This window comes from Neovison vison, chromosome 4, assembly GCF_020171115.1.
Source record: "Neovison vison isolate M4711 chromosome 4, ASM_NN_V1, whole genome shotgun sequence".
Lineage (NCBI taxonomy): Eukaryota > Metazoa > Chordata > Mammalia > Carnivora > Mustelidae > Neogale > Neogale vison.
In genome coordinates, this window is record NC_058094.1 from 10,763,477 (window position 1) to 10,789,312 (window position 25,836).

At 44.1% G+C, this 25,836-nt stretch overlaps 1 protein-coding gene across 1 annotated transcript in view; it reads left to right on the plus strand.

Moving 5' to 3' along the window:
• Positions 1-25,836, plus strand: part of ADCY8 (adenylate cyclase 8) — a 217,319-nt gene that overhangs the window by 166,112 nt on the left and 25,371 nt on the right. The window contains exons 11-13 of the mRNA XM_044244935.1: positions 1,715-1,804; positions 12,567-12,739; positions 21,099-21,177. Of these exons, the coding sequence (XP_044100870.1) occupies positions 1,715-1,804; positions 12,567-12,739; positions 21,099-21,177 (342 nt within the window). The remainder of the gene's footprint in view (positions 1-1,714; positions 1,805-12,566; positions 12,740-21,098; positions 21,178-25,836) is intronic.

The window sequence follows — 25,836 nt, forward strand, 5'->3', positions numbered from 1 at the left end:
CCCGTGAGGTAAGTCTCCTTATCCCCACTTTATGGCTAAGGAAACTGAGGCTCAGAGACATGAAATAACTTGCTAATAAGGTCTGTCTGACTCCACGACTCATGCTCATCCTCAAATGCTAAATTTTATCTCTGGAAGTGGGGGTAGGGGGGTGGAAATAAAAGAACCATCATTTCTTGAGCACCTACTATGTGCTACAGGTAGGTATTACCATTCCCATGCAATGGGTAAGGGAAATGCGCTTCAGGAGGCTTGAGATCTTGTCTATGACTTTCTAAGAGTTCACATTGGATGTGAAACATTTAATTCAGATGACTCTTCAGCTGCCATATTTATCATTGTTTTTAATTTGGTGATCCATGTTTTAATGATTTCATTTTCTCTCTAAAATGGTAACAAGATAGCGACAGCATTTTCTGTGTACATACAAACAGTTTGTGTTGTCCATGGCTTAGTTACTCTAGATTCTAAGAGTGATCTGTCTCCTTCCAGGTTTTGAACTTGGCATGTTGAGAGAGGCTAGTGGAGGCATCCGTCTTGCGGTTGAGCTTATGAGTGTGCCCTTGGGGCCTGAAGGAGGGTCTCCATGTGTTCAAACTCATCAGCTTGTCAGTTGTCAGTCTGTGAGTCGGAGGCTTATACTGCCTGAAATTTGTTGTCCAGAATGGCCCAGTAATCACTTAGAGCTATGTTGCCCAAACTCTGTGGTTGGCCTTGTAGGAAAGGATTCTATGGGATAAAGAAAAAGAAAAATCCTAACCTAACTCAAGTCGCCATCTAATGAATATTTTATAGATTATTGCAATTGAAATGGAAGTGCTTAGGAACATTGATCATGGCCTACGGAGGCGTAGCCAGGATCTCAAGTCTTGACGAATCAGGTATTTCTGGGGTGCAGGATTTGGAAATAAATTCAGTGACTCGAGGTCAAGGTTACATCTGGGCCATCCATGCCATGGTGGTGCAGCAGGAAGTTCAGAGGCTTTGGAGTCAGATAGACCTGCCATCAAATCTCAGCTATACCGCTTACGAGCTAGGTGATCCTAGACAAGTTACTTTACTTCTCAGAGTTTCATATATTTTTATTGTAAAATGGGGATAAAATAGTAGCTACATCACAAGGTGGTTGTGAGGCTTTTTTGTCCAAAGTGTCTGGCACAGAGGAGGCATTCAGCCAATGGTAGCTACTCTTTCCTGAGCACCGCAAAATCTGCAGCAGTTACTGGCCTAGGGAATGCCCTCCCACCCCTTGTCCCATGCTAAGAGTCTTTCTGGAGAACCTGCCCCCCTCAGATCCCTGGAATGCTCCCAGCTGTTGATGAGAAACAGGCTGCAAGCATACCCCAGACCTTTCCTCCTGCCATCTGGCTCTCTTCAGAGCCCCGTAGGCACTCTCCACTGGCCCTCTGTGACAGGGCAAGCAGAGCTGTCTTAACCTGGCTTCCGGGCTGGCTTACAAAAGCTTTTTCTGAGCCAGTACCTTCTTTAAAATGGAAGAGGAGATCCCAGCTGGCCCCTCCATTCTGGAATAAAGCCCCCTGTAGGGCCTGGTCTGCCCAGGTTTCTGCCTAGGCTCAGCAGTGAAGGCACACTGCTTTGTTCCCAGCACTCACACTGACTTTGTTGTTCCTGTGTTCTGTTTTGTTTTGTTTTGTTTTATTTTTTGTTGTTGTTGTTGTTGTTCTTCTTCTTCTTCTTTTTTTTTAATCCGCAGCTGTGGTGTGATTTTGACAAGTCGATACCCTTGAAGAACCTGACTTTCAATTCCTCAGCTGTGTTTACAGATATCTGCTCCTACCCAGAGGTATTTATTCTCGAGCTCCCCTTGGCAAGACTTGGGCCTAGGTACCTCCGCCAGCTCCACACAAGCACAATTGCCTGAAGGGTCTCAGAAAGCGTTCCAGAGGCCTGCTTTCTTCTTCTGTCTCCTTCTCCTCCTCCCCCTCCTGCTCCTCCTCTTCCTCCTTCCCCTTCTCTGCCTTTCCCTTTCTCCCCTGCCTCTTTCCTGCCCTTACCTCCAGCCTTTCCTGATTCTCCCTTCTTCCTCTTCCTTTCTTCCTTCTTCACCTGTACCTCTATCCATGGTCCTCTTCCCTTTCCCCCTCCCCCATTCATTTCCCATTCTCATCTCGAAATCCTAGAGCAGAATGTGCTGTTGTTCCCAGTCTAGGAAAGAGTTATGGCTCAAATGGCTTTTGCTGCATTCAAGAAGGAGGGAAGGAAGGAAGGAAGAGAGGTAGGGGGAAAGGAGGAAAGAAGGAAGGGAAGGGGGAGGGAGAGGAGAAGTAAAGAAGGAAGGGAGGAAGGAAGGAAGGGGGAAGGAGGGAGGAAGGAGAGAAGGAAGGGAAGGAAGGGAGAAGAGAGAAGGAAAGAGGGAAGGAGGAAGGATAAGAAGGGAAGGCAGGGAGGAAGAGAAGAAAGAAAGGAGGGAAGGGAGGAAAAGAGGAAGGGATGGGAGAAATAGAAAGAAAAAAGCTAAAAAGTCACAAACGCAGAAAACCACAACTAAATGTGAAACAAAGAACAGCACCACAGGGTCAGGAGGTGTCTCAGCAGATACCCACCATCATTATGTAAGTCTCACGCTCCCTTGGCCACAGAACCAGAGGTTTGCCCTGGGCCTTGGGGTCAGCCTATGGTACTGGGAAAAGGACAGTCTTAGGCTGTGTTAGCTATAGCCCAGAACTTTACATTCAGGGGCAGAAATTCGGGGTCAGGAGAGAGGACAGACCCCAGCCAACCTCGCACCCCGGGGACCCAGGAAGACCTTTGTTCTCTAAGACTCCTCCACCACCTGGGTGAGGGAAAGGCTCTGTGTTGTCTCATCTAGGCCCCAGAATCAGTGTGAGAAATGTTCTGAAAAGGAGAGAAAGTCTCCTGCCCTGTACAAGGTGTAAAGCACCTATTTGGTACACATGGCATCATTCAATACTCCAGAGGGTTGTCATCTCCAATCCCTAGATCATGCAACACAGGCCCAGAGAGTAACTTGCTCAGTGCCACTCTGCACCACTCCTGCCTGCCTGCCATCCTCCCTCACTTTTTTCCTTCCTTCTTTCTTTCTGTCCTTCTCTTCTTAATTCAGTGGTCAAGACTTGGAACTGCAATTCAAACCCTGTCTGGCTTGTTCTTGATCTTGTGCTTCTGCATCCAGGCTCAGTCCTCCATTCCTAGGGAGAAACTAAGCTTTTCTTAAGGAAGTCCAGGGCAAGATGTACTATCTATTGTTGTGGGACCTCCTCCCACCAAGGACTGAGAGAGCACAGACTTTGAGGACTCTGTGGGACACCAGCTCCCTGAGAATGTCTCAGGTTGGAGGGCATGAAGAGTGTCCCAAGAGGCAGTGAGCTGGCCAACCATCAGCTATGGAGAGCTAGGTAAAGCTGGGTTTCAATCCGGGCTGAGCCCCTTTACCTGCTAGCAATGGAATCTTGAATCAGCTCTTCTCCCTGAACCTGAGCTTCCTCATCTGTAAAGTAGAAAAAATAATATCTTCTTCACATGGCTTTTGTGGAGTTAGGGAATATCATATTGTCATGGTGCATACCTAGATGAGTTTGCTTACGTGTAGCTCCAACGTATGATCTGACATGGAGTTGGTGTTCGTGAGCTATTCATCTGGACTTCCACATCACTCTAGAACAGTACATACCCTTGACCCCAAATCTAAACTCCCAAACTCAGGACCACAGCATTCATGGGTTTGCCAGTCCTAAGAAAGTGACTTTTTGATCACATAACATCATCTCTGTGCCTCAGTTTCCTTATCTATAAAACAAGAAGGAAAGTAGTACTTTCCTTAAGGGTAGTTATGAGGATTAAATGCATTAATCCATGTAAAGTGTCCAGAGTAGCATCTAGCACAAAGTAGCTTCTCATTAAACGTCAGCCATGATGTATTTATGATTTCCTATAAGAAGGTTTTGAGCCTGCACCACTGATACACATTTATCTCTAAGTTACATTCCTCTATCACTGTGCTAATGTATTGTGTACATTGTGGAACATATTCAAAACATAGAAATGTTTAAAAATGAGATAAATTAAATAAGAGTTTCAATACTTTCCTCTCACAACTGAAGGATCATCTTGCTCAGGGGTGAGCAAGCTGTGGCCTCCAGCCAAATTCTACCTGCCACCTGTTTTGTAAGTAAAGTTTTATTGGAGCTTAGCCACACCCACTTAGTACCAATTGTCTATAACTACTTTTGGGGGGTTAAGATTTATTTTTTTAATTAGAGAGAGAGGAAGAGAGCACATATGAACATGGGGAGGGGCAGAAGGAGAGGGAAAAAGAGTCCTCAACTAGATTCCACACTGAGCATGGAGCATAATGGGAGCTCAATCCCAGGACCCCAAGATCATGACCTGAGCCGAAATCAAGAATTGGCCACTCAACTGACTGAACCCCCCCAGGTGCCCCATCTGTGGCTACTTTGATAGTACAGTTGGCAGAGTTGAGTAGCTGTGAGAGGTGGTTTGGGGCCCACTGAGCCAAAATATTTACTAGCTGACCCTTTACAGAGTTTGCCAACTTTTGGCAATCCCCCCAGATGCAGGAATCCCACTGGCCAAATTGATGGGAATCTGAACTCTTTCCATCACCATCTACCACCAACAGCCTGATTTGAAGAACCAGTTGCCATCTTGATATACGTGCCTCCCTACCTAGAGATTTGTCCACCAAATGAGAAGGAATTAGTTAATCAGACCTTGTAAAAGACTTAATTCACACACAATGCCTCCCAGCACTCACTCATGTGTGACCCCAAATCCCTTCCTCCTCTGAGCTTTAGCTTTCTCATCTGTGTACCTGACCTTTCTACCTCACCCCATGAGAAACAGGACTCAGTCCGAAAGCCTGTGATATAATCGTATCATATAAACATGGATGATTTGGTGTAAGCATAAGAGGCTGTTTTAAGGGGGCACCTGGGTGGCTCAGTGAGTTAAGCCACTGCCTTCGACTCAGGTCAGGATCTCAGGGTCCTGGGATCCAGTCCCACACTGGGCTCACAGCTCAGCAGGGAGCCTGCTTCCCTCTCCCTCTCTCTCTGCCTGCCTCTCTAACTACTTGTGATCTCTCTGCCTGCCTCTCTAACTACTTGTGATCTCTGTCAAATAAATAAATAAAACCTTTTAAAAAAAATACCTTCTTTAAAAAAAAAAGAGGCTGTTTTAATATATAGTATCGAGTATAATTTAGTCTTGGACTGGAGCTTGCCTATTACTCAAAATGGATGAAAATTCAGTAAATGACAGTGAAGAACGCCACATTCCAACTTTGATGTGAGAAATCATCTAGGGGAGGGAAGAGACATGGGTTTGCAAAAATGAATGCAGATCACAGGCACAAACCCAGAGTGTCATTATCTCAAACACTTGTGAGGGGTTCTCAGCAGGCTCAGTAGGAAGACCTTCATTTTAGAGCTGAGCCCCTTTATTATGCAAGTCCCTATAGATGCACTGGCACGTTTGAATAAATAGTCAACTGTATTTGTAGGAGCAGTTAGAGCTTGCTAATGTTTTGAAGTGTCCCTGAAAGCTGATCTCCCATAGGGATGTCATTATCTGTGTCTTTGCTCATTAAATATTAGCTTTTGTGATGAAGATGAGAGAAGAAAGGTGGGCGGTATGGAAAGAGGAAGACAAGGTGGAGAAAAAGCAAGAAGGAGGCAGAAAGAAGAAGAAAAACAATTAAAAGAAAAGAGAATATGTGATCAAGGAAATAGGCATATTTTTTAAACTCCAAAGTGACGATAAAAACTAGTGCCTTCAGTTCTCTGGTGAATTCCTCAGGTGGGAGTCTGAACCCCGAGTGGTTTTGGAGAAAACTTTATTGAGGGTGGTCAGAAATCCCCAGCTGCTACTCAGGATAAAATTAGGTTTTCCCATGTTCCCGCAGCAATAGCCCCACCAAAACATTCAAATGAAGAAGGAGTATCAGTTGGCTTTGCAGGAAATTCAGAATTTTTTCCACTTGAACAGAGGGGGGTTATAGGAGCTCATTTTTTTTCTGCACAGAACGAATTAGTTGTTATGGTTAAATATATAAAGAATATTGATTTGTTTTTTTCCAAATGATCATCAGTTTTTGGAATTGCCTTTGCCCACAAAGAGCCCAAAGTCATACAGGCAAAGGATGATCCAAAAACCAACACACTCCACCATGCTGAAGCTTGGGTTTCAGGTCTTCAAGGACATTAACAGAACGTGGGAAACAGAACAGGTGTGGGTGCGTGGTGGCCTTGAGTGAGCAAGGAGGACTCTTCTTCTGCCATTTACTTGCTTTGTAGCCTTGAACAAGTCACTTAACTTCTCTGAGCCATGGTTTTTTTCAGCTGTATAATGGGATTATTTGTTGTTATTGTTGTTTTGTTTTGTGGAGCCTAATGTGGGGCTTGAACTTATGACCTTGAGATCAAGATCTAAATTGAGATTAAGAGTCAGCTGTTTAACTGAGCCACCCACTCACTCTTATAATGGGATTATTAATAATACCTATCTCATAAAATTGTTGGGATGACAAAGAGAGATGACGTCAATAAAACATTCATTAAATGTTAGTTTCTTTCTTGAAGCCTTTGGTAACTAGGGCAAAATAGTGCCTGCCCAAGTGGAGATCTGAATTTAAGGAAGATAGGGACTTTACAAATTTCTTAAATGCATAAGATCCTCTGCTCCAAACATGAGATTATCTACATGATCATGTGTCCAGACTAAAAATTTGGACAGGCCATATTTTCATAGCCTGTTTCCCTTTCATAATCTCACTCTTCTGGCCTCACCAATTGTTTCCAAGATGGTGACCACCTTGCATTGCATCATTCAAAGGAAGCCAGATCCTTCAAGATCCTGTACTTGTTGCCCATGCTGAGGGAGTGGCCTTGGAGGGCACACACTCAATTCCCACAGTGTCACCATGTTCCTCTCTGCTGGTCATTCTTAGCTTACAGCATATACTTCTTAGATACATGTTTCACAATGTCAAATTGCCATCCTCTGGAAGAACGTTTAATTTCTGAAAGTCACTGAAATGCATGATCTGGCTGGACATCAGTGTTCAGGAATCAAACACAGACTGCATCTTTGATGTTTTTCAAAAATGGACTCTGATGATGATTTACAAAGATCTGAGCTCAGTCATCAAAGAAGCACAGCCAAGACAAGGACATAATCTTGCAAGTGACTGTGTTGAATTGTCTAATAAGCACCACCAAGATAAGCATGATCCTACTTTTAAAAATATTGTGTTGTAATGCCTTTCCATAAGATATAGATACTGTATAGGGTTTGTTTGGTTTTTTTTTTTTTTTTTTTTTTACTATGTTTTGCTTCACAGATTTCCTGGCATAGTCATTATTTGTACACATCATTAATACAGGTATGTCTTTCCAGAAGGATTATGAGGTTAGAGTATCAACTGTGAATGTAGTTGCTTTTAAGAAATATCTAGAATAATTTATCACCCCTCAACCCAAGTCAGATATAAACATCACATCTACTTGTGGACTTTAAATGCAGTTTCGACAGATCTAAGCTAACAACTACAATAACCAAGAGAACATTCACCATTCTTTCCCTAGTATGGGAAAAAAAAAAAAAGGCTAGTCATCAAAACGGGGATGTAGAAGAAGACAAAGCACAGTCAGATTGTAGCAGAGCATCCAGCCTAAACAAAATGCCCCTCTCCCCTGCCTCATGCAGTCCAGTAAAGAGCAAGGAGCGTCGGGTTATTCATCTCACCTGCCCCCGTGGTGAGCCCCGGGTCCTGACACTGTCACTCCTGGACCGTGTGGAAAGGGGAGGCTCAGGATGAAGCAGAGAAGCCTCTGTCTTTGGTCCATATTTACTTCACTGTGCTGATAGTACCAAGAGTTATCATCGAAAACCGGGTTCTGTGTGAATCAGAAAGTTTGGATTCTTTCCCTGAAGGACCGTGACTTATGAAAATTGTCAGTCATCTTTCCTTTCTCTTCTGTGAGTTTATAATGCCATGGGATTTGGCAGCAACCAAAGGGGGGCTGACAGCTCAGCATGCATGACCTGCGTGGGGCTGAGTTCAAGTCCTTCTTCATGTTACCATGGTGTGATATTCTTCTGCTTCCTCCTCTTCCAGGAGGAGAACGTGCTCCTATTGCCAAGGCCATTTATGATACTTTGCGACAGTGTCCTGACCTTAGATTAGTGCCTTCCAGCCTGGCACGGCTCTTAGTAGGTCCTCATTCAACAGTTGTAGAATCTGGGCAAAATACTTATTTCATGAAAACATAATCCTCAACTTTTGATCCTCTGAACCTTTTGCCATGGCATGGGACTCCAACTTTTTTTCAGTACAGACTTAGAAGATTTTGCTTTATTTGTCATTTCCCAAGTCAGTGTATTATCTGACAGAAGAAAATCTTGATTATTCAGAAGCAGAAATGTGTTCTATATGCTTCCCTCTTCTGTAAAATGACTATAAAAATAGTACCTGTCCTTGGATCATTTTAAGAGTTAAGTAAGTGGAAGCATATGAAGCCACTCATAAAGGACCTTACACAGAATTCATGCCCAGCAAATGTTTGGTTATGAGCACTACTTCCACCTCCCACCAACTTAACCCTGATGCGCAGGCATTGCCACTCCCATTGATCCCCTCACGCTACCGGGTGTTCAACTTGTGTGAGGACCTGGGCTGCCTCCCACCTACACGTCCTCAGTGTCTGTCCCTCTTCTCCTCCCCACATGTCAGCCTCACTACTGAAATGCCTCTCCCCTCTTTTTTCCTAACGTGGGCACCAAGGCGCTGGCATTCATTGGGGCAGTCAATCTTTTACTTTCCTGGTCAAAACTGCCATATCAGGGCGCCTGGGTGGCTCAGTGGGTTAAGCCGCTGCCTTCGGCTCGGGTCATGATCCCAGGGTCCTGGGATCGAGCCCCGCATCGGGCTCTCTGCTCAGCAGGGAGCCTGCTTCCTCCTCTCTCTCTCTGCCTGCCTCTCTGCCTGCTTGTGATCTCTCTCTGTCAAATAAATAAATAAAATCTTTAAAAAAAAAAAACTGCCATATCATGATTAGATCTCTTATCCCCTTAAAATGTCTGTGTTCTCTATTAAAAATTGCTAGAAACTGACCAGTCCCTACTATTTCTCATACATATCCTGGTGGGACGATGTTTCATCATTTAAATCTCCTTGATGATATGGGATGCAGACTTCTCGGGAACAGAGGAACTCCCTGCAGAACAGTACGTTGATCCCTGCCTCATTTGGTATTTGGTGTTATGATGCGATTAAAGGACTTTACAGATGGAAATTATCCACACCAAAGCCATGTCCTATGTGTCCATACTTTGCATTGTTATGACTATAGTGCATATAAAATTTTATATCCTGCTTTTTGGCATTAAGTTATTTTGAAAACATTTTCTATACATTGCCTTTGAAATGCTCCTCTGAAAATCTTTTTCTATGGAGATTTTTATTTTGGGGGGGATACCTATTTTTTCACACTTTTCTCCTCATTGTCCTCTTGTACCCTCAACAATCCCTAATGAATGTTCTTATTTCTCTTTTCCCACAGCCCCTCAAACATGAGAGACTCTATACATTAGTCTCTGTATCTTCTGTCTTTACTTTTCATGTTCTTCTTGGACAATCTCCACACTGTGGGGTCAGCTGAACCATGTCAAACATGTCTCCAGACCCATCTCTCTTTTGAGCCTCAGCCTCACACTTGTGGTTGCCCTCAGTTGTCCTTCCTGAATCATCCTCCATCCCTGAAGCCTGAGAGCCCTAAAGCTGAATGCATTCCTTTTCCCCATCCTCATTCTGCATTGGTTTTTTCTCTTAGTTAATAGATTAATCCCTGCTGGAATGCTTATCACCATTCCTGACTCCTCCCTCCCCCATCTTCATGTAAAGTTACACATGTTTCTTGCCCCATCTATTGGGTTAGTCCCCAAACTTGTCATTAAACTTCCAGTTTTCCTCCATGACTTACAATCCCTCCTGTACTTATTTACCCCACAGTTTATTCCTAGACCACTGACCTGTTGAATCCATTACAAACCTGAACCCCACCTGTGGCTCCTTGCAAAATAAAGTGCAGACTTCTCAGCAGCACATACAAGTTTTTGCAACGTGGCTTTGCCTCCTATCTCTGCCCTGCTACACCTGTGAAATCCGAATGCCCAGGACCCATTCAGGGGGCACTCTAGAAGCTATGGGGCATCTGAGTTCCTTGGCTAACTTAAAAGAACACAGAAACTATTGGTTGTTTGAAAGAAATTTAGTCATTGTGTTGGGTCCAGCATCCTCCCAAGTTGTAGGAAACATGCAATTTATGGGTCCAGATGCAGCTGAAAGAGAGGTTTTTCAAAGTTATAATACTTCAGTTCCTTCCTGTTCCTCTCCATTCCCTGGTCCCACTCCCACTATTCATTCAAGCTAGAAAAGAGACAGAGGAAAAGCTCCTGGTGTTATCTACCCAGGGTCCTTATGCTGCTGATTTCCTGTGGTTTACAGCATCACCATAAGGTTCATATTGCTGGCAGAGAACATCCAGCACATTAGTGTTGGTCTCTACATATTGGCTTTACATCTTAGACCACCAGGTGTGGTCCAGGCCATCTCTCACCTTGGAATTCCCAGTGCCTAGCAACATGCCTTGATTACAACAGCCACACAGCAAGTCTTTATCACACTTCTTAAACTTAACTGTTGTGACTTCATTAACTTTTGCTCAAGGGCATAATCATTTTGACAGCTTTAATTTAATACACAATTTGTAATTTGCATTGACAAAACCATGCACAACCCTTCATTATGATGCAGGTAATAATGAAACAAGATGCTTCAGGTCTACCCAACTCTCCTCTATCTGTTAAAATGATGGTTTCAGGGCATCAAGATGAGTCACCTGAAAATCTTGCCAAGGGAAGATCTTAAAGGAGAGTTGAAGAAAGCTCATCATCCATTTCAGACATGGACACAATTGGATTTACTAAGAAAGAAAGACAAAAGTGAAGGGTGTACCAGACGCAGGGGTCTTTAGGGATAGGGACGTAGCCTTATTCATTTCCAAGTCTACTACATGCACAATAAAGTCTTGTTCATGCTCAGTGAGGTCTCATCAAGGTGCTATCCACATTTGTTGATATCGCTGTTGAAAATGTACATTAATAGTCAGTTTGACTTAGGAACTCAATAAACGTGTCTTCGATAGTCACTTGGAGATGTCTAGAACTTCTTATGGTGTCCTCTACCCATCGAGAAACTCTTTCTGTAATAGGAGAAAGGAGACCTCCAATTGCCACAAAAAGCCATGCATAAGAGGGCTGGAGTGGATGTTAGGGATTATCAAGCTCAATGTGCCCACTGCAGTCACACGTACGTGGACAGATTGCTTCCAAGGGTCCTAGGTGCCATTTTCCAGGTGTGAGAATTGGAACGATTCACACGATCTCTGTGAGCCTCAGTCTCTTCACCAGTAAAGTGGGAATTATGATTCCCATCTTGGCCAGTTATTTTGAAAATTACAAGAGGACCACGTGGGCCTTAATAATGTGAGTTTTATTCTTTTTTCCCACTGGAGAGTCAGAATCCAAACCAAACATGCCATTCAGAATGCTACAGTGGGCAGGATAGGAGGCCAGGCACCATCCTACAAAGGGCTGAACTATGGCTGGGCAGACTGAGCTGCAAGGCCTGTACCAGGATTCCAGCTTGAATGGCACCAGTCTGGCCTTTGGAACAGCTACTTCTTATACAAAGAGATAGATCTTATTCTGCATGTGGGTGGTGCTACAGAGGAACAAGCCAGCTTCCAGGGCATCTGGAAATGAGCACTAAGATTTTTCAGAGGAAAAGATGCTCTTCAGAGAATGGAGGCTTAGTCACATGGATGACTCTGAACCAGGAGATGCTGAGCTCGGAGGCCCAGGAGAGTTGGGAAACAGCCATGGGAGGCGCAGGTAGATAGGGAGGCTGGAGCATATGTTGGGTTTAGAAAGTGAAGGGAAATCTGATCTGTGCTGGCCTTGGGAGCTTCCCACTCAAGTTTGAGGGACTGGTGAGCCATGAAAGTCCTTCAAGCTAAGGCGAGGCATGATGAGGTCTGTGTTTTAGAAATTCTAGAGAGAGAAAGACAGTGTGTGTTCAGTGGGGGTTGGGGGCTGCAAGCAGACAGAGCTGCCAGAAACTGTTCGGGAACCAGAACAGAAAGTGCTTGGGAGAGGGGAGCTGTCTGGGTGTGAGCTCCCTGAAGGAAGTAGAGGCTACAGACTTGGGGTGGCCTGGCTACGGAGTGTGGGGAAGAGAAAGGCAGCAAAGAAGAGACCAAGTGTTCTTTGGTTTAGGACTGGCATAAATGGTCCCCAAAGGCCAGGGAACAGAGACTCAGGAGGTGGTAAGGAAGTGATGAGTTCTATTGGAGGCCTGTTGGACTTGAGGGCAGCCTGAGGTCTCCAAATGGAGGTGCTCAGCTGCCACCTGCGTCAGGAGACTCACTGGCATTCGTGCTGAGGGGACTGGCCCTCCCACATTCCTGTTGGATTCTGACCACCTCCCCTCTCTCTGTTTCCAGTACTTCGTCTTCACCGGGGTGCTTGCCATGGTGACTTGTGCAGTTTTCCTCCGCCTGAACTCTGTCCTGAAACTGGCTGTGCTGCTGATTATGATCGCCATCTACGCTCTGCTGACCGAAACCATCTATGCGGGCCTCTTTCTGCGCTACGACAACCTGAACCACAGTGGAGAGTAAGTCCTCACCATCACACGCTCGAAAAGGGCTCAACTCCCAGTTGGAAATGGAGCCTTGGGGAAGATGATTGAGGTGGCATCACCAAAACTTGGGGACCATTGGATATTGACTTCTGTTTCTCAGCTCAGGAGCTCTCTGGCTTACAAGTTTAGGCAAAATCCCTTGTTTTCAGTTGTAAAGTTTGGACTGAGTAGTAATGAAAGAGTAGCTCCCGTCTCCTTCCTCCAAACTTAATAATTTATGATTCCTTCCAATTTAACAGCTCTGAGATGCATGAGGTCTGATTATAATTTGGCTGTGATAATATTAATAGAAGCATTGAACACTTACTACAGTCCTTGCCCTGGATTATTTGTGAAATACAGAAAAGCTCCAAAAATAATGTCTCACCCTAGATTTCTTGCAACAGAGCTGAAACAAGGTGGAAGAGCCAGCACAACTCCAGGGCAGTGAAAGAGAGGGAGAAGAGGTCTAGAGACAAGCATAAGCTGACATGGTATTTTGTGGCCTCATCGGTCAGGAGAAGATTGGAAAGAGCCACTCAGGGATACCTGGGTGGCTCGTTAGTGAAGCACCTGCCTTCAACTCAGGCCATAATCCTGGGGTCCTGGGATCGAGTCCCACATGGGGCTCCTGCTCAGCAGGGAACCTGCTTCTCCTTCTGCTTTTGCCTGCGATTCCCCCTGCTTGTGCTCTTTCACTATCTCAAATAAATTAATAAAATCTTTAAAAAAAAAAAAAGGAAGAAAGAAAAAGGAACCACTTCGTTGAAATGTCTCTGGATGGGCAGTGAAGTGAGGAAAGCTGGTTCAGACACAGAAAGGGAGAGAGATTTCTCTCCTGGATCCATCCTTTTCCTGTCTCTCATGAGACACAGCTCGGTCTCCAGATGACCTTCCTGGTGACAGCCCGTGGTCCCTCACACAGCCCCATGGGGAAGCCAGACCCCACTCCTGCACCATGGAGCTTCATCCGAGCCAGCAGTGGCATAGGCAGTGGCCTCAGGTGTAAGAAGCTTAGAGCTAACTGAGACCATAGTAAGGGGCCCACCAAATGAGAGAAAATATGAGGCAAAGATTGTCCAAAAAGCCCCAGAAAATGTACTGGATACTAATTATATCAACATCTATGAACCAACCCCTGGAAACAACGTTAATAATGAGTCATGTTTACTTCTTCATTTTTTAAAAGATTTATTTATTTATTTTAGAGAGAGAAAGAGCACAAGAGTGGGAGGGGCAGAGGGAGAGAAAGAATCTCTAGCAGATTCTGTGCTGAGCATTGAGCCTGATGCGGAGCTCTATGCCATTACCCTGGGATCACAACCTGAGCCAAAATCAAGAGTCAGAGGTTTAACTGAGTATGCTACCCAGGTGCCCTTACTTCTGCATTTTAAGAGGATCAAGTATTTCAAATATTTTGCTATGATATTCAGATGGTCTTTCGTCCCCAGCATTATTCCCTCCTCCTAAGAGCCAACTTCTAAGGCACTTACTGTGTACCCTTCCTGTCAATGTATTTTATACACATTAAGTGATGTCTGTATTATAAATTACTTATAAAATCGTTCCGGCGTCATGCAGTATTGCATTTCTTTGATGCTTCTAGTTTGATGGCCACAGATGTAATTCTGCAGACTGCTTTCACAATTGGCAGTGGTAATATGTTCCAGTTACATAATACGAACCTACCAAAATATATTTATCATTTGACCTATGAATAGACCTTCAGGCTGTTAGTAGTTTTCCTTACTTAAAAAATGCTTCAGTGACCATTATCAAAAACGTCTCCCGGAACTTCTATCTAAAAGCACACTCGCTGGACTGTGAGGTGTTTCTCTGTCCCACTGTGTACAGTTTTGCCGAACTGCTCTCCACTCTGGACACACCCCTCTCAAAGCCATCAGAGCCATCTGGTCACCTCATTGTCTCTCTCATGACTTCCCTCTCACAAGCAATGGTCCTGTTGCTCCTTGTTCCCACCCCACCCTTGTTAGACTTTCAAAATTCTTGTCAAACTCATGGGTGTGAATCTCGTTTTTCCCATTAGTACCTCCTTGGTCATGAGCAAGTTTGTGCATTTTTGTTTATTAACTATTTGGATTTCCTTTTTTTTTTAATAATTTATTTATTTGACAGAGAGAAATCACAACTAGGCAGAGAGGCAGGCAGAGAGAGAGGAGGAAGCAGGCTCCCCGCTGAGCAGAGAGCCCGATGTGGGGCTCGATCCCAAGACCCTGGGATCATGACCTGAGCTGAAGGCAGAGGCTTTAACCCACTGAGCCACCCAGGCACTCCTGGATTTCCTTTCAAGTGAACTGTCAGGTCATCTCCCTTGACTGCTGTTCTGTTAGTCTCCTTGCCTTTTTCTTACTGGATTTGTGAGGGTACTTTATAAATTTCAGATGCTAACTTTTTTTTATGCGTCAGACACTTTATGTACCTGACCCTGTTTGATCCTCACAGCAACCATCCGAAGAACATGGGCTCGGAAAGCCTAAACAGTTTTCATGGTGCCCGTGGCTAGTAACGAACAGATCTGGAGTCAAACGGGGCTTGTCCAGGCTTCAAAGTCCGCCTTTGTCAATACTGCACATGCTTCTTCTAAGTCAAGCTGAAGAATCTCTCATCATATGCCCAGGGTTCAAAAAGTCAAAACAGTTTCAAATTAGGTTAAATAGTTAGTGGCAATAGATATGGCCATGGCCAAACAGAGGGCAAAGAGATGTAGGAACAAAATAAGCCACATTTGTGGTAAGAATAAAATTAAACCAACCAGCCAGGGCATTGGCTTCAAATCCAGAGTCTGTTGCATTAGGAAGTCACTTCCCATCTCTGGACCTCAGTTTGCCTGTCAGTGAAATGGAATAACTGTCTTCTATCCCGGGGCCATGTGAGGCTCTGATATGCCTGGTACACAGCAGGAGATCCGTAGCGGTGCATTCCTAGCCCCTCCCCCCTTCTTAGGAGAGAGGTTTATTAGTTCTGAATTCTTTTCGAGGCCTTCGGGAAGAGCTTGTAGTGAAATTGTTAAGTAGGGTTGTGAACGTGAATCCAAACCCAAGCTCACTGGTGCAAGGTCAGAGTATTTTTCTCAGCTTCTTCCTGATTCAAGGTCAGTTATTGGCGAGTCTTGTATTGACTCACCCTTTGCTATCCATGGAACTAAACTAATAAGGATCAGAAGAGCTCTTTCAACCTTCTCGTTCACTGAGTTACAGATCAGCAGATCAGTGGCCACTGTGCGTCCCATTGGCAGCCAGAGCCTGCTCTTGCGGTCAGGTGTTAGCCAACACTTCAGGAGCTCACCTTGGGCACTTCAGCGGCACTCTGCTGGTTAGGTACACCTGTAATGCAGAGTGTGAAGAACCTTCCACTGGCAGCCTGGCTGCATCTCCAGCCAGATGGTCCCAAATACTTCAGACCAGCATCTCCCAGTCTGCTCAGGAGGCCCTCCATGACAACTCGCCACCTCAGCAGATGACCCTGAGTCCAAAACAGGAGGGGCACCCTCTCCCCCAGTATCTTATTGATCCCTGGAGACTCATCTATCTCAGTATGCCTTGTAGGGAAGCGCTCTATCACAACAGGTGTGAGTACAGGTTTAGGAGTTAAGGCACTTAGGTTCAAACCCCAGCACTGCCATCGGCCAGCTGTGTGATTCCCAAGGGAATTCATGAAAAGTGACAATCCCTCTGAGCACGGCTTTTCTTATCTGTAAAGTGAGAGTAACAACCCGTCCTATGTTGTAGGAGTATCCAAGAGATCAAATGTGATCATGGAAACTTAACATAAGGCCTGGAACAGAACAAGCACTTGAATGATACTAACAATTATTATCCCACATGCACCTTCCATGCCATAATGCTGCTGTCCTAGAAAGATCCTCGTTCTCATCTCTGGGCTGCTGTCACCTACCTGATCTTCCAGCCTCCACTCTTGATGCATCCTGCTCAAAACCATCAGAGACATCTGGTCAACTCATTATCCTTCTTAAAACCCAGAAGGGGCTTCAAGGCACTTGGGTTACTGGGTCGGTTGAACTTCCAGCTCTTGATTTTGGCTCAGAGCATGATCTCAGGATTGTGAGATGAAGCCCTGCATCATTCTCTGAACTCAGCTAGGAGTCTGCTTGGGATTCTGTCTCTTCCTCTGCCTCTCCCTCCCACCCACCCCCCCAATCATTCTCTCTTTTTCTCTAAAAATAAATAAATCTTTAAAAAAAATCCCTGAAGGGGCTCTTTATCACCTCTAAGAAGCTAAAATTCAATCTGCTTCTCAAGGACTCCGCATGTCTCCCAGTCTGGTCCCCATGACTCCTCCAGTGTTTACTCCTGCAGCTCCAAAGACCATCACCTATACATAGTGTTATTACCGACATGGCATGCGACCAACACTTGGCAAATGTAGTCATTAGCATGGGAACAGAATAAAGCATCATTCAAACTGGCTGGCTCATTTTGAGATTCAAAAGAGGAAATGGAAGTAATAGTTAAACTAAGAATGTGGCATCAGAAGCACAAATGGCCAGAGCTCTGAGCTTGGTGCTTAAGATGTGAAACTGCGCCCTGGCTCTGATAGGAATCAGCTGTGTGACCCACGGCAAGTAGCTTCTCCCTGGTCCTTGATTTTAAATGTATAAAATAGAAGTCATGCAAGCCATGCAATAATAGATCTATTATCTATATAATTATATAGATAATAGATAATTATCTATTATATAGATAATAGATCTATAATTATCTATTATATAATTATCTATATAATTATATAGATAATAGATAATTATCTATTATATAGATAATAGATCTATAATTATCTATTATATAATTATCTATATAATTATATAGATAATAGATAATTATCTATTATATAGATAATAGATCTATAATTATCTATTATATAGATAATAGATCTATTATACCTATAGTATGGAATAGAATGGACCCACCCAACTTGCCTTGTAAAATATTGAATTACATGGAATTATTTTCATAATATGTACTAAGTACAGAAGGAGGTTTCAAAAACAATATGAACCATGCAGTCCTTAATGTATAAACATATTTTTGCATGGAGGAAAGGGAAGGGACACTTAGTTGGCACCAAAATATATTTTTTTTAAGATTTATTTATTTATTTTAAAGAGAGAGAAAAAGGGAGCGAGAACAACCTAGGGGAGGGACACAGGGAGACTGAGAGAAGTCCCCAAGCAGACTCCTCCTGCATCCAGAACCTGCTGAGAGGTTGTATCGCAGGAGCCTGAGATCATGACCTGAGCCAAAATCCAGAGTCGGACCCTCAACCGACTGTGTCACCCAGGCACCCCTGGTTGGCTCCAAAATATTAATAATTGTTTTCTCTGGGTGGTAGGCACAAGGACAATTTTTATTTTCTTATTTGTGAATTTGTATTAGCTTCCAAATTTACCACGATTAACATAAATACTTCTGTAATGAGTAACACTCAAATTAAACATTAATTTTTATGAGACATCAGATAAGATTCTCTCTAAAGACTGTTACAGCCCTTGAGAATCAGCATTATTCTACATGTGTTTTTACTTAATTATGTGCCTTTCTATTAGCATAGGGAGATGGTTGTATTAATTCCATGATTTTATTACTGTAAATAAATTAATTCAAAATGCCCCTGGTTTTACTTCTGTGCCACCCAATATCAAGCAAAGTGTTAGAACTTCATTCACATTTTGGTCATTTGACTCTCTTGGAAGTTCTTCAAAGAATCACAGAAGCTACCAGGAAAAAATAAATTCCTTCTAAACTCAAATCACAGTTTTTGGATGTTCCTTGGCCTGGCTGACTTTCTATGCATACTTTGCAATCTTGACTCCAGCTATAATATTTCCAGGTGAAATAGAGTTTAAAGACTAGGAAACCATTCATAGTAATTTTCTCATACTTTTTCTTCTGATCTAGCCAGCTCTTTATTTTTGGTCAGCCTCTGCTTTCCAGAGGTATGGGTGTTTTCCCTTGAAAGTGTGTTGCAAGTAACACATTGCTGGCCTTCCAAAAGTCTTCTACGTCACAAAGAAAAGGATGTCAAAAGTGCCTGGGAGAGCAGGCATCCCGGGAGGGCACACTCAGGAGGAGTTAAATGCAGGATGACTCCCATTCACATGAAGCTGTGTGAAGGAGGGCTTTTTTTCAAGCATCCCCACCAGGAGCAAGAACAAGCACCAGTAGGCTTCAACCAGCTAGCTAAGTAAGATACATGCCCCATACCTACAGAGCCCATCCTATCTTTTCCTCCTGAAGTCTACCACCCTCGAAGACTCAGCTCCTGTGTTTCTAGAATATCCATCTTGGGTTACTTTTTCTTCCCATGTATTCCCATGGCAACAAGGACATATTTTTATAATGGAGTGTATTGTTTTATGAACTTATCTATCTGTTTGGTTCTCTCTTTTCATTTTCTATACCCCAGCATGTGCCTGGCATGCAGTAGTGCTCAGTAATTATGTGCTTTTGCTGGGGCTATAGACGACAGACACAATAATGAGTATCATCTATTATTAGTGTCTTATCTCTAAGGAAAAGCAGATGGAACTAGGAATTCACAAATTGGAATCTTGTGCCAGCCCATAGACATCCTGGTCTCCTTGGGTTCCCGTATGCACAAGAGCTCCCCCCAAGAGAAAGCACATTTCTGTTCCTGAGTTCTTGTTCTATCAGCAGATCTGGACTGGGCCCACTCTGGATCAGCTGGGAGGGTCTTCAACATAAAGCTAGATTGAGATGCTGGTCTTGGCAACGGGGTTCAGGCCCCCATTTCCTGAGCCCAGTGCTACTGTTCATCTCCAGTGAGGAGAGAAAAGGGAAGGCTCAAGACTACCTGGGTGCGGTCTTGTCAGCCTCCACTCTATTCCCCCCACCTACATGCTGCATTTCCTCTTTGATGGCACCTTGTGTCTTTAAGCCTCATCAGTGTTAAGCCACTAATGAGTATATGTGTACTTTTGGTTGGGAGGCAATAAAACAGAGAGTGACATGATCTGGTTTTAGTGACACAGAATATTCCAGAAATAGAAATAGGATGGAAATAGATGTTAGAAGGCAATGCAGGGGGCTACTGAAAGCTGTGGTGGCTGCCCTCAGGGGTTAGAGGTAGAGATGGAGGGAGTGGAGGGACAGGGGATATATTTGGGTGGAAGAGCAGGCAGGATTGACATATTGGGGTGGTGAGGGCTGACTCCTAGGTTTGTTTTGTATTTGGCTCAAGCATCAGGGTGAGTGGATGATGGGGGCCTCTCCCGAGATGGAGAAAAAGTGGGGGAAGAACAGGAGTAATGGAAAGCAAGTGCCAATGTCCCCACAGATAATTTGTCTACAACATTTTATTCTGAGTTTTCTTCATTAGTCCCCAGAAGCCTGTCAAGAGGACTGTTGATTTCCACAGATTGCCAGTGTCCATAGTCAAAGTCCAATGTTGCTTCTTCCAAACCTTTTGGCTCCTGGTTTAGCTTGTCCTGAGAAAGGTTTCGTGCTGCGCTAAAATGAAAGAAAACATGCAGAACCGAACAAGGGTTTTCGGAACTTCTGAATTCCTTGGATGACTGAAAGTCATATCGATGTTTAAATATAAGCTTACCCATCTTCGGCTGCCTTCCAGCTTGATCTCTGGGAGAGCCCAGGACAGGCCAGACCAGTGACCCCTCAGCCTGTGACCCAACAAGGACTGTGAATGGAGCATTTGGTGGGGGGTGAGGGGTGTCAGTTCAGGAGGAAATGACTCACAGGGAACAAAGGTTTTATTAAAAGATATAAGAAATAAGATGGGGATTATAACAGTGCCTGACTCATAGAATTAATATAAGAATTTTAAACTTAGAAAGAATTAAAATAGTGTCCAAATCATTGAATCAATTTAAGAATCTAAGCAAAAGCAGCTAAAACAGACATAGCCACACTGTCAGCACCATGTACCTATCTCTGAAATAGAATAACATCTAAAGAAAAAGGAGGCATCCTGGTCTTCATGTGGATTTTTGTGATGAGAAAGTTTCAAAGTTCTTTGAAGTCTGGAAGTGTTCCACAAAGGGAAAACATTTTTATCAATGTGAGTGCATTGTTGAGATGTTAGACTCTAGATTCATCCACCAGGTGTGACAAAAGTGACCTCATACCCTGGAGAATCAACTGATTTCTGAATTAGCCTATGTGGAAACCTTCAGACAGCAGCCCCTATCGCCTAGTGGGTGCTCAAGAAATATTCCCTCCTTTCTGTTTATCCAGCTTCTTTCTGAACCTGGTCTGCTAATGAGTCTCCTTGGGGGTCTCTTGATGGTTGTAACCTTGCCTTTCTTCTTGTCATCTTTCCTTTCTTCTTCCAACAGAGATTTCCTGGGGACCAAGGAGGCATCACTGCTGCTGATGGCCATGTTCCTCCTTGCTGTGTTCTACCATGGACAGCAGGTAATTCAACACTTGGCTCAAATTCCCCTCTGCTACTTGGCATTTCCCATTGCCCTGAAACCAATCTATGAGTCCTCTGCTCTTCCTTGCAGCGAATGACCCATTAGCTGCTTGCAGGAAGTAGTGATTCTTAATGAATTGGTTCCTAGTAAAGACCACCTTAAAAAAAAAAAAAAAAAAGACCACCTTAAAAAAACTAAACTGGAGAAGATGATTTGGCAAGCCAGGATGTTTTAATGCCTTTCAGATATATCTCTTTCAAAGAGATCATTGTTATGAAAAATAAACAAACAAATAAAAACTTACCATTTCTGCCTGAGGCAAACGGTGATCTCTCCCATTTCCATTACTGCCAGCATGGAGTCATTCCTGGAGAAGTTGTGCGCTGGGCTTGGGAATCTTGCAGTTGAGAGGATCAGTGGAGTCAGGGTCCTAGTCTAGCTTCTGATGCTCCGTTTGTGGCCTTAAGCAAGTTGCTCGTCTCCCTGAACTTAGAGGTCTTCCTCCAGTGTGAAATAGGATAGTAACACCTGGATGCGTCCATTTTGGAGAATTGTCTGAGTTATCATGTGCAGCATTTTGCATACTGCCTTATGGAAGTATAGGAAGTATGTCATTCCTTACTTGTCCAAGCGGATAAAGGGCCTAAAGCGAATCAGTGCCACTTCCCTGTGAACCACGACTCTGCCAACAACTGGGGCGGGCACTGTGGCGGGCTCCATCTAAAACCCCATCCCTGACCCCAAAGGTTCTAGTCTCCCAGAGGACCTGCTTCATGGCAATCAGGCTGTCCAAGAACTTTTTGAATCATTGGGGCAAGAATTTCTTCTGCATATGAGTGCGATATCAGACTTCACCCCGAGCCGCTTACCTGCTGTGGTCAGCAGGACATTTCCATGCAGACTCAGATCATGACTGCTGTGGTGTTCATCAGCCGGGGAGATTTTCTCTCCCTGGTGGAACCAGCCCCTGCCAGCTTCTCTGCCCTGCCCTGGATCCCGGTCCATCTTTCTTTGGTCTACATCCACTTCAAAAAAAGTTACCAGAAGAGGAGAAAAACAAAACAGAAGACTCGGCTAGGGCAGAAATAGAAACATAGCGCTAAGAAATCACCATGGAAACAGGGAGGTAATCAACCCTGAGAAACCCTGAAACAGCCCCAATCCCTAAGAACCTAGAAATACATACAAAGTTATGTGTAATAAGGGGGATGGCAACATGTAGCCAAGGGGAAGAAAGATAAGTATAAAGACTTGAGGAGGGAGAAGTGTTAATGTGTATCGAGTTCTAGCTCTGTGCCTCTGTTATCTGGTATCATCTTCCCAACAACCTGGATTGGTAATTCTTGGCAGTCTATTTTGCAGATGAAGAAAATCATGCTACTCATCTAGTCAGCGGGGAGAACCCATTCAAACCCAGATTCTTCTCCAAAGCTCACCCTTTCCACTTCTCTAGACAGGAGAAAGAAACAAGTTCACGCACCAACACAATGGTCCCAGGCACTCAATCTTGCAGTGTGACTTTGATTTGGTTTTAAATTTGAGCTGAATTCATGGCAAAATAATAAGGCAAAGTCAAAAACTAGCCATTTCCAGAATTCCTATTTTTAGGTATTTCTAGCTCTCTGTTAGAGTTGGGGTCGTATCTCCCATGTCTTGATGGCTTCTGGTTACAGAGGAAAACCCCTTAGTCTGACATGCAAACAGCCATCACTAAGAAGGCTATGAAGATGAAATCAGACAAGGCGATCCTACAGAGAAACATACCCACCCTCCATCCCACAGGTTTGAAACTGCTGAGTGAGCAACCCCCCCCAAGATAACTGATAGCAAGTTCAGAGTGAGGGAGCTCATTCCACAATAGGAAGGATGTTCCTTTCTCCTCTATCAGCATAAGGAATTATTTTGTGGCCTGGCAATGTCCCTTCCCCAATACCCTTTTAACATTCTGATTTAATTTGTTCTGTGCTCCCTTTGTCCTGGGAAACAGACAACCTAACCATGTTAAGATTATTTGTAAAGTAAGGGTATATTTGTGCATAGGGAGGATCTAAGTGCTTAAGTGACATCTGATATGTCCCCTTCTTCTTTTTAACTTTCAAAAGGCTCTAAAATTACATAATCACATCCCATAATGGTAGCAGTCACAAGTTAACTGGCTTTGTAGTAGGGGAGACGTACTCAAACCCCAACTCTGCCACTTAGTGGCAATGCGACCTTCAGCAATTTACTTAACTTTCTGAGTCTCAATTTTCTTGCCTATAAAACGGGTATGCTAGTAACGGCCTTACCTCATAGGGTCGTTATAAGATTGGATAAGAATATAATTGTAATGTATTAATCCCAGTGTTTGCACATAGAATAGGTCTTCAAAAGTCATAAGCTATGAATGCTTTACTTTGAAAACAGGCCTCTGAGGTAAACGGGGAAAGTATTTTTATGCATCTGGTCCCAAGTCACCAAGGTCATAAAGCCAACAAGGAACACCAGGTAGAAACAGGAATCCAAAACTTCCGGATCTTCTCTCCCCACCATGTGCCCCTGCCTCTCTTTATGAGAGGGGTCTTTCTGCCTCACCTGTGTCTCTTCTGTGTCAGGCTCCTGTTTCTCTGAACCAAGTCTGTCTACTCCTAGGGACTGCTACCTGCTTCCACCAGTTTCTCTTTTTGTGACTCAGGGGCCCTCAATTTTTTTAAATGTTGGATAATGCCCATAGATGCCTGGTACACAGCAGCAGCCCAGTGGGAGCGTGTGTAATGAGATATCTCCAGAGGGATGGAGGAAGTTACGTAACTAAACACTTGGGAAATTTCATCTTGTACACATGTGGAAGTGCTGTGCCATCCCTTCCTCCTCCCCCAAGGCAGGTGAACGTTCTAAACATTGGAGAGAGAGAGCAGTCAGGTGCCTGCCACCTCACCTGGTTCACTGGCAACCCTGTGGTGTGGGCTTCTCTTCAGGGGCTCTGTTTATAGGAGAGGAAGCCGCCTCTGCACACGGGGACAGAGATTAATGAGATCTCCTCTTACTTCTGGGTCAGATAAAGAGAGACACCAAGACTGTGTGGTGTAGAAGGAAACACCCAAGCACTGGAACCAAATATTCTTTTTCTTTTCATTCTTTTTACATTTATTCATTTATTTAGCAAGAGACTAAGAGAGGGAGTGGGGAGCATGGTGCAGGGAGAGGGGGAGAGAGAATTTCAAGCAGGCTCTACATTCAGCATGGAGCCTGGCGTAGGGCTCCATCTCATGACCCTGAGATCATGACCTGAGGTGAAATCAAGAGTCAGATGCTTAACCAACTCAGCCACCCAGATGCCCCTGGAACCAAATGGTCTTAAATTTGAGTCTCAGCAATGTCCCTGGAAGGATGGGTGACATTGAGAAACTCAAGGCCCTAGAGCTGCCCCATCTTTACCTACAAAATGAAAAGGATAAAAGTTCTCTAGGAAGAGTTGAAGAATGACTGCTTGAGGTCAATTGCGTATAATGCAGGGGTCAAGTCATAGCTTGGCGTCAGAATATCCTGAGTTCAGAGCCAGTCTCTGCTTGTGAGCCCTTGGGCAGTTGACGTTGCCTTAGTGTGACTCCATTTCTTCACCTGTGAAATGAGAATAACAAAATGCCCACCTTGTTGAGTCATGTGACTGGATGAGCTTCAGCAGAGGAAGTGCTGAGAACAGGGCCTGGTCCAGGGCAAGAGCTGGGCCACTGTTAACTCTCACTCTGTGCTGAGAGCCTGGCATGAATCTTCTGAACAACATGTGTTGGTTCCCTTGGTATCCTTCTCATAGAGCCAGTTCCCTAATAGTCTGGTAAAAATCAAGAAAGAGATTACACTTCCAAATCCATTGCCAGTTCTTGAGCAAATGTGAAGATTTTCCCTTTCAAAGCTTCTGTGTGCTTTCTGTGCACTTTGCCTTGCTGTCCACACCTGCTCTAACCACTGTGCTGAAATGCTCTTTCCTTAACACGTTCCTCTGTCTTTCCTTCTTCTCCCTTCACCTCTGAGCTGAGAGCATATCATCTTTGTATGCCAAGCACCGTGCACATAGTAGGTGCACAGTACACTAGATCTTTTGTAAACTGGAAGGGCCTATACTTTCCTCCCCCAGAGATTAAATAATAGACAATGCCTGCCTGCATGAGATTTGTTTTGGCAAGAGTCAGAGCTGTCCTCGAATTCGAGTCTCCGTATGGACATGCCTTCAATGCAGTGACCAGCCATTGCCTGGCTGACATGCAAAGTGCATTCTTTACTTGTAACTGGAAAATCCTGGCTGAAATCGACTGCAGGACTCCAGATTTCCCTACCTGTGTTTCCGAGCTGAATTCAACCAGATGAAAGGTTCTCAATAGAAAATACATTGAAAATGATCTCCTGCTTCAACCAAGCATGCACTTTTTTTTCCATTTATTTTTTTTCCAATTTATTTATTTTCAGAAAAACAGTATTCATTATTTTTTCACCACACCCAGTGCTCCATGCAAGCCGTGCCCTCTATAATACCCACCACCTGGTACCCCAACCTCCCACCCCCCCGCCACTTCAAACCCCTCAGACTGTTTTTCAGGGCAGATAACAAGCATCTCATTTTGGATAAGAAAATACTGTCCTGAAACTTGACAAATTAAAATTCAATGCTCTTGAATCTGTA